We start from the raw sequence: 14,161 nt of genomic DNA, 5'->3' as shown, positions 1-14,161 counted from the left end.
CTGGAAATTAAAGCCATTTATTTCCTTCAAATTAAAGTTGACATTAATTAAAAAATATTTATTTGCTACCAGTATATGAGATACTATATTTACACTCTGTGGTGAGTACAAAAGTCCATTATAAATAGCCTCGATCCTTCAGGAGTTTATGAATTTTGTTCTACAGGAGATAGGGCATGTTTTAAATAAAACAAACAAAAAAAATAAATATACTACGTGTATGAATAAAGTACTGTTGCAGTTTGGAAGAATGAGAGATCATGTCTATCTGGGAGATTAGAGATGACTTTATTTTTATTTTGTTTTAATCCTCACCTGAGGATATTTTTTCCATTGCTTTTCAGAGAGTGGAAGGAAGAGAGAGAAACATCGATGTGAGAGACACATCGACCTGTTGCCTCCTGCATGTGCCCCGACTGACCCTGCAACGGAGGCACTACCCTTGGCCAGAATCGAACCTGGGACCCTTCAGTCCGCAGGCCAATGCTCTAACCACTGAGAAAACCAGCTAGGGTGAGATGACTTTCTAAAGAAGGCAGTTGGGTGGAATCTTCTTCTTCTTTTCTTTTTTTAGAATTTTTATTTATTGATTTTAGAGAGGAAGGGAGAAAGAGGTCGATCGAATTGTTCCACTTATTTATGCATTCATTGCTAGGCCCTTGCATGTGCCCTGAACAGGGATCCAACCCACGACCTTGGCGCATCAGGACGATGCTCTAGCCAACTGAGCCACCCGGCCAGGGCTAGTTGGTGGAATCTTAAAGGATGGGTAAGATTTCTGAAAACAGAGATGCAAGTAAAAATATTCCAAGGAGGCAGAGACCAGGTATTAAGGATGTTAGTAGAGATCAAAACACATTTAGAGACTGGAGCCTTTGACTGGTGGGGGGGAAAAAGGAGTTACATAGAGAAATATACTTGAATAGGGTAAATTAGAGATAAATTCTCTTAGTAAGGCAAGCTTTTATTCAGCAATTATTTCTTGAGTACTTACTATGTGCAAGTACTGTGCTAGTAAAAGTAATTCATGAGCTAGCCCACAAAGGCCCTTTCTAATAGGTAAACACTGAAAAATGTTACTGGAGTCAGGGATGATGCAACAGATTCCAACACCAGGTATTTTCGTGCACAACTGTTACTCAGAGTATGTCTTGAGAGCTGGTATTTCCAAATGACATTGTTTCTCAATTTCAATCCGATTGTTTCTCAACCCAGCTTTAATAAAAAGGCAGTGTTATCTGGGTGATGGAAGGGGCACTACAAATGTGGTTCCATTTTACAAGTTCTGGTTGATGTCAGAATGAATTTTGTGTTAGCATGAACTGACGGGGGAAAAAGGCTTTGAAAAGGAATCACGGCCAAGGTCCTTGAAGGAGCTAAGTCCCTGTGCAAATAAAACGATTCGGAACGTTGCTATCAGACACGGTACCGAGATACACCTGTACTCATACTTTGTCCGTCAAAGCAATCTTTGTTTTCTCGCAAGCTACGGCTTGCTCGGGCAATGGTGGCAACGGGAAAGGTGGGGAAGACGATGGACGGCAGCCAGGAGCGCACTTTCTCTTTCTGTCTTCCTAGCAAACTCTGCAGCCTCCAGCCTCCTCAGGCTCACCCCGTTTTTCCCTGCCCCCCACTGCAGCCCCACGCTCGCCCTCCCTCCCCTCGGTGCACTCTGCCCCCCCTCCCCGCGCCGCCCGACCTGGGCGCGCGGCTGGGCAGCCCGCCGCCCGCGCGCCCCGTCGCGGCCGGCCCTGGGGCATGCGCGCTGCGGCGCCGCCGCCCTCCCCCACCTTCCCGCGGCAGAGTTATGCCAAGTATGTGAGGAGCCCGCGAGGGCCCGCGCCGACCATGGGGAGCCGCCGCCAGCGCCGCTCTCTCCGGAGCGGGACTCCGACCTCTCCCCGCGGCGGGGGCGAGCCCGGCGCCTGAGGCCGAGGGGATGGCGGACCCTCTGAGGAGGACGCTGTCCAGGCTCCGCGGGAGGCGCGCACCCCGCGCCGCCGGGGGACTCGGGCTCCGGGCTGCCGCCGCTGCTACGGTGGCGGCCTCCTCCGCTGCCCAGGGAGACGCCGGGGGTGCTCTGGCCAGCCCCCCACGCGAGCGCGCCGGCGGCGCCCGGCCGAGCCTGGAGCCGCCCCCGCCGTCGCTGCCGGCGCGGGGTCCGAGGGCGCGGGCGGCCGGCCGGCGGCCGGAGCAGTCGGGGGCGCTCGGGCCTCGGCCGCGCGGCGCGAAGGAGGCCGCCCCTCGGAGCCGCGGGCTCCCTCGCGCCTCGGTGGCCGCCGCGCGGGACTCCGCGGGCAGCGCAGAGGGGGACGACGAGGACGCCGCCGACTACTACGAGAACCTGCCCGGCGGCTCGGCGTCCGCGCCGGAGCCCGAGGGGGCGGAGGCGGAGCGGTGGCCCCCTCCTCCCCGGGCGGCGGGCTCCTCCCCGGGGGCGGAGGGCGGCCGCCTGGAGACGGGCAGGCTGCAGACCCAGTTGCGAGAGGCCTATTATCTGCTGATCCAGGCTATGCACGACCTGCCCCCTGACTCCGGCGCGCGGCGGGGCTGGGCGGATCGCGGCTGCCCTGCGGGAGCCCGGGCTCTGGGCCAGCCGCCTTCCGCCGGCGGCGCTGCGGACCGCCGAGCGGGCCCCCGAGACTGGGAGCGAGGAGGCCGGGGACGCCCTTGGCAGCAGGTGGCCCTTCCCTGGTCGCCTCCGAGAGAGCCTTGGGGAGGCCGTCTGCGGACTCCTCGGATGCGTCTGTCCTGCAGCAGAAGCCTCGAGAGCCTGCGGGTAGGTGCCAAGCCCACTCCCTTCCAGCGGTGGCGGAGCGACAGCTGCATCAGGTGCGGCGCGCGCGGGGACCGGGACGAGCCCCCGCCACGTGGAGGCGGGATGGACGGCTGGAGCGGAGGCAGCGCCCCGGCCGCGGCGCCCTACGGCCTCCCGAGTCCCCGCTCCAAGGACCCTGGCAGTTCCCCGGAAAGCGCTATCAGGGATCCTGCGGGGTCCCCAGGGATCTGCAGCAAAGGAGACGACCAAGAGGGGCTCCCCTTCCTCAAGCCGCCCGCCGTGACAGTCAAGAAGCTGCAGAAGTGGATGTACAAAGGACGCCTGCTGTCCCTGGGAATGAAGGGTCGCGCCTGTGGAACACCTCCCAAAGTCACGGGAGCGCAGGACACCTCTCCAAATCTGGACGCTTTGAAAATGCGCGAAAGCCAAGTCCTCTCCGTGCCTCCAGACGAAAGAATTACGCTGACAGGTAGAATAGTTTGCAATCAAAATGCTAACGGTTCGAGCCTTAATGTTTAGTAACTGGGCTTCTGTCTTTAGAGTGAAAAATAAGGCATGTTTTTGCAGACAGATGCATGCCCGTGCCAAAGTAAGTGTCATGTAAGTGGCAGCTTAATGCGATTTCGGGGTTACTTAGTAAAACGCATTCACTTGTTTTGCTTTTTCTTTTCGTTTTTCAAGACAGTGGCGTGAGGAACTTAGAATTTTTGTTTTTTCTTCTCTATAAGCCAGTGTGCCTACTTCCTAAGCACAACAGTGAGTAAAGGTTAAGTTCACCGCACGCTTTTGGTAGGTTTGGAGTTGGGCGGTGCTGCCTTCATTTTTATTCTTTGTAGCTCTAGGCAAATCCATAGACTTGTGGAGTTTGTTCATTTGAGTTTGATCCAAGGTAGACTTTACGGGCTTCATAAACTCTCATTTTACTCATTACACTTTTCCTCCCCCTTTCTCCCAGGAGCGCGTGCACACAAACACACATACACACAACCAAAACACAACCAAACAACAAAAAAAACTACAATAGTAAAATTTCTTTTTTGTAAGGTAGGATTTCGCATACCTTTCCCTCCCCTTCCCTCCACTTCCCACAAAAAACCCAACAAAGTAAGTAATCTTTTTATTGTGGAAAAACAAGGGCACTAGTATTTTAATCAAAAGAAAAATATTCCTTACATACTTTTAAAGAAACTAGACATTTAAAGTCATTTGTGAACTTAAATATACTTGTCCTTATAATAGGATTTTGATGCCTATTTTATATGTGTGTGATTTTCAATTTTCACTGAAGGTTTAGGTTATTAGTTCTGGAAATCTCTTAATTTTATGTTGTAAATAGCAAAAAATCTCTTCTGAAAGAAGTATGATACCTTCAGATGGAGCCAAAAACAAGGTGATCTTTTGAATTACACTCTTAACTATAACGACTTTTAATAAACATGACTTACATATCAGTAATAATTTTTCAAGTATTAAGTGCTGAAATGTAAAAAGTATTCACAGTATTTGGCAGTTTCTCTGGTAAGAATTACAAATCCTACAGGACTGGGTTTGTACACATTAACTTTAACTAATAAACACGAAACAGTTGGGGAGAAACAAAGTTCACAAACTAATCGCACAATGAGAACAAATCAAATGATCCGTTTAAAGTGTGTAGAAACTTGAAAAGTTTCTTTGAATCTATAAATCTCTATTCCACACCTGTCAAAATTTTCCCTCAAATTTATTCCATTTCACTTGACTAACAGGATAGTAGAATGTAATGTTTTGTGTGTGTTTGGGAAGAGAGGTTTACTTTATGCTAAATTCAAATTAAAATATGCATTTCAGGAGTAAAGTATTTGTAATCATTTATTACATTTTATTGCCGTTATAGCATTACCTCCCCTGATTGTGGTTCAGTTAACTCTTTGTAGGAAAGTTAAATTTTAGCCACTACAAAAATCTGTATAAAACTTAAAATATTTTTTACCCTTTGTTGTAAAGGTTAAACATTTACCATCTGATGGCTTTTAATGCCCTCAGTTGTAGTGTAAACATTCAAAGATTTTAAAAGCAATAATAAATGCAAATAAATAAATTCATTGATCTTTTTTTCCATTGAGAAAGGAATTAAATGAAACTAACTTTAAAAGAAATTAAAATGAAACATTAGAATTACTTGCCCCGCCGATGTGGCTGAGTGGTTGAGCTTTGACCCATGAACCAGGAAGTCACGGTTGGATTCCCGGCCTGGGCACAAGCCCAAGGTTGTGGGCTTGATCCTTGGCAGGGGGCTTGCAGGAGACACCTGATCAATGATTCTCTCTCATCATTGATGTTTCTCTCTCTCTCCCTTTCCCTTCCTTTCTCTGAAATCAATAAAAACATATTAGCCTGGCCAGCTTGGCTTAACAGTTGAGCATTGACTAGTGATCCAGGAGACAGAGGTTCAATTCCCCTCAGGGCACATCCTGGGTTGCTGGCTTCATCCCCAGCAGGGGGCGTGCAGGAGGCAGCGGATCAATGACGCTCATTGTTGATGTTTCTCTCTTTCCTTCTCCCTTCCTCTCTCTCTGAAATCAATAAAAACATATTTTTTTAAAAAAAGAATTACTATGTGATGGCATTTTAGATATTTTATAAGACATCTAAGCAGAAGCTTAATCTCTGGTTTAAAAAACTTTCTCAGATGTTACTTCCTTTCAAATCACCAATTCTGTATTTTACAAAAGATAAAAATAATTTGTGCAATGTTTAAATATCTAATATAGATTTGGAGACTTTTTTTTTAATAACTAATTTTTTAAAGGTTAGTTAAAGTTATTAAAACCATTCTGGATACTTTATGTGGTTCACATACAATCTTTATTCCACACCCCCCTACATCCCCCCAAGGTATGACAACTGTCATTTAACAACAAAGAAGAGGAGGGGTGGAATAGTTTCCTCAAGGTCACTCAAACTAGTGTATGGTTTGTATATACTAGTACTGTATATGGATTCAAGCTATTATAAAGATTCAAACTCAGGTCTTTATGACTTTAAAATCCCTATTGATATAAGATCAAAGAGACTTTAAAGTTCTTTAGAGGTTTGAGTCAATTCTATTAAATTGCTTGGGTTGAGCAGATGGATGGAATTTCAACAAGATTTAAAACTGTTAGTGACTTCCTCAAAGTTGCAAAGAAGATGGGGGAATTCTAGAAGAGGTTTTAAAACACTGTTTAATCAACTGCTGTATCCATTTTAAACCTTTACCTCTTAATATATACTTAGTTCAAATTTATGTTACCTGGATTCTACTTTTAAATCATGTTTTCTAAAAAATTAATTGGGCAGTCTAGGTGAATCAGCACATTCTTTTAACAACAAGCAAAGAAGAGGAGGGGTGGAATAGTTTGCCCAAGGTCACTCAAACTAGCGTATGGTTTGTATATACTAGTACTGTATATGGATTCAAGCTAACATAAAGATGTTTTATAAAGATGTTTTATAAAGATGTTAAATAGCCTAAGAAGTTTATATCTATTTTTCCATACAATATTATTTACAAGTGTATTTTCTTCCAAAATAGTTATACTTAGAATTTATAATGCAGAATAACTATATAATGGGGTAGAGATACCTAATCTTTGTAGGTATTTTGGAAATTTTTTGAGACCATATGACAAATGGTAGCCAAAATGATACTCTTTTTTGATTTCTGGCTCCTACTAAGAACCACTAAAACTTTTGGTAGTATAATAATGCCAGTGATTTGATGCAGTTGGGGATACAGTGTTCACAGATTGGCCAATTTGTTCCTAATTGAGGCGATTATTTACGAAATCTTAAAGTCATTACATGTAGTAAATATTGTCAAGTTTCTGCAAGTCTTAATATTACAATGGACTTTTAACCTATTTACCAGCTATATTTCTTTATAAGTCTTTATAAATAAGTTTTAATTAGCATATAGTACTCAGAAATAAATTCAAGAGCTCCAGGTTGAGCTATTTTGTCCTTTTACCACTTTAAAAAATAATTAGCCTTACTTTGACTCTGTTTTTCTTGCTCTGTGATCTGTGAAAAAAGAAATTTAGGACGTATAACTTGTTAATATTTTGTCTACAAGCTTTAGACACTTCTTTTAAAATAGTATTAATTAGTAGTATGATCTTGTGCAGTGTATCTTAAAGTTGATACTTTTAATGCAGATTCCCATCTATTCTCTTTTCTCACCTAATTTCTTACCTTTATGAGATAAATTATTTTTATGAATTTTTCCAACAAATTCTTTTAGGTATCTGCCCTTTGAGATTAGTAGCTATAGGCATATAGTTTTTTGCTGTCTTCTAGTTTTATTTATTTTTTATTTTTTATTTTTTTAAGTTCTTTATTAATCCTCTCATGAAAAATCTGCAGTCATCACAGATAAAGTCACTGAAGAATTCTATTTGTCTGTTGTCCAATCTTCAGCTCACTTTTACCAGCACCAGCATTGGCCTTTGTAGTCCCCCTGCCTTTCTTCATTCTGTTCTTGTGTTCATTTCTCTTTTTCCTTGAGATCTTCTTTTCCTATAGGCCATGCTTGCAAGTCTGTGTTTGGGTTCATTTTTCTTTGTGTAATCCAAAGAATCATAAAGTATGCCAAAGCCAGTTGTTGTCTTACCACCACCCAAATGGGTTCTGAATCCAAACACAAAGATGACATCCTGTGTGATCTTATACATTTTTAGCTAGTTTTTCCCAAATTTCTGTCTTAGGTACTGTTGCCTTCCCAGGGTAAGGGATGTCAATGAATATTTGTTTCCATGGAAGTAGTCTATTGGTCATGAACTCCCTGGTCTGGAGAGTTACTGTCATTCATGATTGAGGTTTATCTTCAAGCTGTCCTCTAAATCCCTGTCGGAGAAATTCTGCCACTTTGGCCCTAGAAGCAAGTCCAGTTTTTTTTCTGTTTGTGCGTGTGCTTTGGGGAAGAGTGCCATAGAACATTGATGGTGGTAGGAAAACTGAGAATTACAAATTCAGCAGAAAGTCAGTCCTGTGTTGATTTGGAAGTCCTACATTTCTAAGTAGTGTTTATGTTTTAAGAATCATTAAGAGTATTTTCTAGACCTTTGCCACTCAATGTGTATATGTGTTTCACAGTTTTAGAGCAGTGCTTTTCAAGTTTAATGTGCATATGAATTCCCTGAAAATCTTGTTAAAATGCAGATTTCATGTGTGTGGGCATGGGACCTGAGAGTCTGCAATTTAAAAGACTCCCACTAAGGATGCTGCTGTTTGGTACTCATTTTAAGTAGTAAGTTTTTCTACAATTCTCAGTCTCCCTCACTCCCCAATAACCTATCTTAATACATTTGTTAAACTTTTGAAAAAACATTATACTTTATTCTGATACTTGATACTAACCCCTATTAGAGAAAAACACTTGAGCTCTTTCTGCTTTAGTTTTATATGTATGAATTTATGCTTACTATTTATATATGACAAGTTTAAGCAGTTCCCTCCATATTGGTCTGATCTTGCACCTATAAAAATGAGACTTTGGAATCTGCAAACCATATAGTATGGTGGTAAACAGAATAGAGATTCTGGGTTTCTGATAAGACCCACCACTTACCAGGTTTGTGAGCTTGGACAAGTTACTCAACCCTGCATAGCCTCAGTCCTCAGGTTGCTGTGAGGATGAAAACAGATAATCCATTTGGTACCATGCCTGGTGCTTAGCTGTTATCAAGAGAAAGGCAAGCAGGCTTTGTGAGAATACTGCCTTGCCTCAGATCATTGGAATTCTGGATGGAGAGTGAAATAATTGGATGTTGAGGAGAACTGCTTTGCAGAGCACTGGGAATTGAGCTAGAGTATACCCCTTTAGGGGCACTTATTTATTCTACTCATCTTTTCTTTGGGGCTTCTTTTTTCTCGCTCCTCCTCATTACTATTGTGGAACTGAAAACAGATTCAACGTTTTCTTCTCTACTTTCCTGTCCCAAAGGCTAACACACAGCTTTTTTCTTAAGGGTTTTTATTGCTAGTCACAAGGGAGGAAAAATAAAAGATAGAAAAGAGCAATTCTTTCCTTTTCATTGTACTCCTCTCCCCATTTAGATTTATCTGGAAAAGATTATATGTATATACCTAAGGCGAAGTTTATTCTAGTCATTTCTTCTGGGCTGCCAGACTTGACTCTATAAGCAGGGCTGCTTGTATTTATTTAAACTTGAATACAGGGTTCATGAGAATACTTTTACTTAGGTTTTTTTAAAGAGAAGTAAGCAAAAGCAACAGAGTTTATTTCTGTAGTAGAAATTTTTAAAATGATGAAAAGATAATCTGTAGATATTGTACATTTCCAATGAGGGTTGGAATATGTAACTTCTCAGAAAGTTTGCTGCTGATGATTTTGAGCTGAGGCACTAGTTAAATGTTTAGTAATAGTGAGTCATCTAGATTTATTATGAAATAAAAGTTGAGAACACAAAATTGGCTTGAGTAGTTCACCACTATGTAAATATTTTTCTGAGTAAAAAATTTTAATTACACTTCTGGATTTTCTTATAGGTTTTTAAAGTAAAGAGATTTTAATTAGAATCTGTTAATTATAACATAACATATGTAGTTACAAAAGAATAAAGACTTTTTGCCTTGTAATTTTGCCACAGTTATTTTTATATTTTTTACTTGTGCTTTATGTTTTATAACTTTTACATGTGTATATACGTATATACATATAAATTCTGAAGCTAAAGGTAAGTTTTAAGTTTGTATCAATAAGGTTTAACATTAATTTTAGCATAAAAAGGGAATGAAGGAAAGATTGCAAATAGCTTTCCATTTCTGTGTAATGTACAGCCATATGCATCCAGTCAACTGTGATGCAAATGAAATGATTAAAATTATTTATAAATAATTTCTCAAGTAAAATTTATTGCCCTGAATAATGTGTTGCTAATAGTCAGTTTTTTGTATGTGTTTTTAAAAATATATCTTTATTGATTTCAGAGAGAGGAAAGGAGAGGGAAAGGGAGAGAGAGAGATAGAAACATCAATATGAGAGAGTCACTGATCGGCTGCCGCCCGCACGCCCCCGACTGGGGATCGAGCCCGCAACCTGGGCATGTGCCCTGACTGGGAATCGAACCCCAATCGCCTGGATCCTAGGTCGACGCTCAACTGCTGAGCCACGCCTGACCGAGCTAATATTCAGTTTTAATAACTGAATAAATTTGGCCTTTGTCAGAAATTATAGTCATGTACCTATTTATCTAAATTTAAACTTTATCATCACGTATATTGAAATATTCAGCAATAGCAACGAAACTTTGGTTTCAAGTTTTTGCAGTTTGTAGTCTCATGGAAAATAATGTGTCTCATGGTATAATTATTCCTTTTAATATTACACATTCATTAAATACTTATATTAATAGAAGTATTAAATTCACTCAAATAGGGGATGCTAGCAGCTTTATTTTTCTCATTGTAGTTCCCTGGAATGTAGCAGTCCAAGTAGCAGTATGTTGATAGCGTGTATCAAAAACTCCAGTAGGACTCAAAATAATATGTCAAACTGTAAAATTTTGTGTGTTTTTAGAGACATCTTAGAGAAAGGTAAAATAAGGTGGCTCATAGCAGTTATGAGTTGTATAGTTTTACACTTTGCACTTCAAATTTATAATTGTGTCAAAACTACATACAATGTCCTGTGAAGGTCTGAAATGCTATTAAATAATATGGGTTTTGTGCCCTGGCCTGTGTGCTCAGTGGTTAGAGCGTTGGACCTTGCACCAAAGATGGCGGGTTTGGTTCCCGGTCAAGGCAATGTGAAATAGATCTAGATTTTAGCTCACACAGCAAAAGGATATAGTCACTAAAAACCCAGAAGCTCCAGTGATTCGTGGGTATGTGTTGAATTTCAGCTCTGATTAAGTGTAAAGGAGACAGAACCAGAAAAAGACCCCTGAATCTTCAGGTTCTTGTTAATTAGATTAAACTAGATCAATTCAAGATATATATTGAATATCTGTCTGTTGCATGTTTGCATATTAAATCCTGGAAGGTGGAGGTGGGTATCCCTTCCTAATAGCCCAGGTGTACTACTCCAGACTTTGAAGCCAAAAGAGTTTATTTTGAGTGCTGCCTCTTCCATTTTCCAACTAGGTCATCTTAGGCAAGTTACTTGACTTTTCTGAGTAGTACTCTATAATTTTCTAACGTTATCTCACTTATCAGCAGCCATCACCCTGCAAGGTTAGTGGGGTTGATATTATCACCATGTTCAGAGAAGGTTGCCTCCTTCTGTATCTTTAGTGGGTATGGTGTTGGGAAGACTGGTAGGAGCATGAATTTTAGGGTTAGACAGGCTTAAATTTGCATTCTAGGGCTAGCACCTTGACCATATTCTACATATTTTTTGAGGCTTATGAAAATAATCATACCTGTCTCATAGGATTATTGTGAAGGTTAAATGAGGTTAAGGGCTTTCTTACTGCTTTCTCTCTCATACCTGGCACAAAGTAAGCACTCAGTAAATGTGTTGAGTAAATAAATGTCTGGGAGCTTTCTTCCCTTCTGATTCCTAGACTGTTCATGCCTCTGGAACTAATTGAACTTGAAACTCAGTTTGTTTAAGGTTTAAAAATATTTTGTTTGTTTATTAATTATTAAACTGCATGGTTGGACAATGTTTACAATAAAAAAAGACAAATTTACATTTTTTAAGGATTTTTTTCAGTAGAGGGGAGGTTACTGGAAAGCTTGATAATGCACAAAATAATCTTTTGGTTGCTATTAAGCTTCACATAATTTTGTGTGTTTTTATCAGCCTCTGTTATTAGACTATTATATTTTACTTGCTGTAATACTAAGATGAATCAACCTCATACACACTCAAACTAGCATGAGACCATAATTCCCTAATTTACAAACCTGTCATGACCTTAAATTTTTAAAAATATGGTTTTGTTTTAATTATCTATATGCAGTGAATTTGTGTTGTAGATATATATTTAGCTTATTCACTGTCATTGAAGCCTGCTTTATGCAACTCTTTGGAAGCACAAAAAATTTTCCTCTTTATATGGAATTAATGTTGTATATACAATTCTGGAGTCTCATATTAACATATACATATATTTAAGTATTTGATATCCCCCATTGGACAATGAATTCCTTAAGGGAAGGGACATTTTTGTTTATTATTGCAGTTTAAGTTTGTGCCTGGCCAATAATAACAGTTGTGTTGTGCTCATGGTGTAACAGTATTTTTGGTTCTAATCTGGGGCCTTCTTAAGGGATTTTTATTTTTGCCTTAGATATTTAGAACTTAAACCCTGCATAAGATGCTACTGTATTATATGGTGAAGAAACAAATGTTGAAATCTTAATAATCAGTAAGGAATTTAATAATGAGTAAGGCTCAGTTATTTTGAAAGATTTACTCAAAGTTAATCTTCATAAAGGTAAGAAAATTACTTGTGTTTTCTAAAGACTTCTGGTCCGTGTCGTGAGTTGAAAAGTACTCAAATATTAATTAAAGGTATACTGTGTAAAAAGCATTCCTTATAAACTTTTTATAAAGTATGTTTTACTTAGGGTAAGGCTTTGTTAGCCCTGTCATGTTAATAAAGCAGTCTCAGAGTTTGCCTATCCTTTTTCTTAGAATTCTTCTGACTTATACTTACAGTCTGATTTCTAAGTAATAGAAATAATATTTAGGTGGAAAATCCAAAATTTTTCTTGTTTAGTTTTAGTCTCTGAATATGATTAATATTACTTTTCTTTTTACCTTTTTTAAAATAGCATCTGAATAACTGATCTCAAGGGACATGTCTTTCTTGGTATACCAGGCATTATATGATATTCTACCTTCTTTTTTTCCTTAAAACAGATTTATTTGAAAATGTTTATGGGTCTTCAATGAAGAGAAGAGAACTTGATGATTTGAAGGGTAATATTGGATTCAGAAGTCATAAACCGCTTAACAGCATCACTGTGTCAAAGAAACGCAATTGGCTATATCAGAGTACTCTGAGATCTTTTCATTCGGAGGAAGAAGAACATAAGAAATGCCAAGATATAAGCCATTTACCCATCTCACCTGCTTCTCTTCCTAAACATCAGCTATCACCACCTTTCCTCAAATCGTCTGAAGAATATTGTACGTATATGGTGTGTAATGCTACAGATTCTTCATTATCAAGAAACTGTTCTTTAGACTTTAATGAGGAAAATGATGCAGACGATGAAGGGGAAATATGGTACAACCCCATCCCCGAGGATGATGACTTTGGTATATCAAATGCTTTGAGTTTGGGTGAGGCAAACTCTGCTGTTCTGAAGTTTCCTGCTGTCAGTTTGAGAGTATTAGCCAGTAGTGACCTACTGAAAACAGAACAGTATCCTGAAGATGTGCTGTGCTCTTCTGAACACACAGGCAGTGTTCAGACCACACAGTCAAATGAAACAAAGCCCATAGATTCTACTCATTCCACAGAGTTTGTGCAGCAGTACAGGCAAAGGCTTGGACACAAGACACAAGACGGTATAATGGTGGATGACTGTACCATATTGAAATCTTTTGCAGGTAAAGATGATCATATATCTGCCTTTTCTTCCACTTTTCAGTTCTTTGGTGGTAGCTAAAACTAAATATAGATGTCTGTTGTAGCTCTGTACTTTTCCTTACAAGGTGAATGTATTTTCATGAAAATAAAACTCAGAATAATTTATAAACATTTTATACACATTATTTTTACGCACTTGGGTTTGTGTATTGATCTTTTGAGGTAGTAATTATTTTTGTCTCAGTTGAAAGAATGGCATTATGGGAAGTAGAAGAGAAATATGTATTTTTTGTTTAAATCTTATTTTGCTTCATTCGTTCGTTCATTCATTCATTCCCACCTAGCGTGGCTACAGCTGAAAAGTTGCATTTTCAGTGTACCAGTAGTCATTAGTTTGCACTTTTATGCCTATGTTTCCTCATGAACAAAGGAAAGAGAGAAGAGAAAAAGAAATGAAAGGTAGAAAAGTAAAGACCTTATAGATAGGTTCTACGGTAGTTATGGAATCCAGAAAGGAAATAATTGAGAGTTGATACATATTGGACTGAACCATATGAAATTTCCGATATTCAACCATTTTGGATCTGCAAAAAAGCAGTATTTCATATAGTTTTATTCTTCCTTGATTACCTTCAGTTTTCTGATTTGCTGGTTTTCAAATTTAATTACTGATACACCATCCAGGAAACAAGAGCATAAGGCATGTTTAGTTGTAAATATCAAATATTGACAAGAAAGCAATTCTGTTTTATATCATCATTTTAATTTATAAAATTTGAAATGGTACAGAATATTTAAAGATGTGGGGTGCAGCAGATGCTGTGAGTACCTTGTCCATAGCCCTCAGGTT

General features: G+C 39.9%; 1 protein-coding gene across 1 annotated transcript in view; it reads left to right on the top strand.

Moving 5' to 3' along the window:
• Positions 1-1,822: 1,822 nt before the first annotated feature.
• Positions 1,823-14,161, top strand: part of SYDE2 (synapse defective Rho GTPase homolog 2) — a 41,705-nt gene continuing 29,366 nt past the window's right edge. Inside the window, exons 1-2 of the mRNA XM_081144512.1 lie at positions 1,823-3,248; positions 12,636-13,331. Of these exons, the coding sequence (XP_081000638.1) occupies positions 1,940-3,248; positions 12,636-13,331 (2,005 nt within the window). The 5' untranslated portion in view covers positions 1,823-1,939. The remainder of the gene's footprint in view (positions 3,249-12,635; positions 13,332-14,161) is intronic.

The sequence above is a fragment of the Miniopterus schreibersii genome, assembly GCF_964146895.1.
Source record: "Miniopterus schreibersii genome assembly, chromosome: 8".
Classification (NCBI taxonomy): Eukaryota; Metazoa; Chordata; class Mammalia; order Chiroptera; family Miniopteridae; genus Miniopterus; species Miniopterus schreibersii.
Note: the sequence above shows the minus strand (reverse complement) of the source record. Positions and strands in the feature narration are given on the sequence as shown.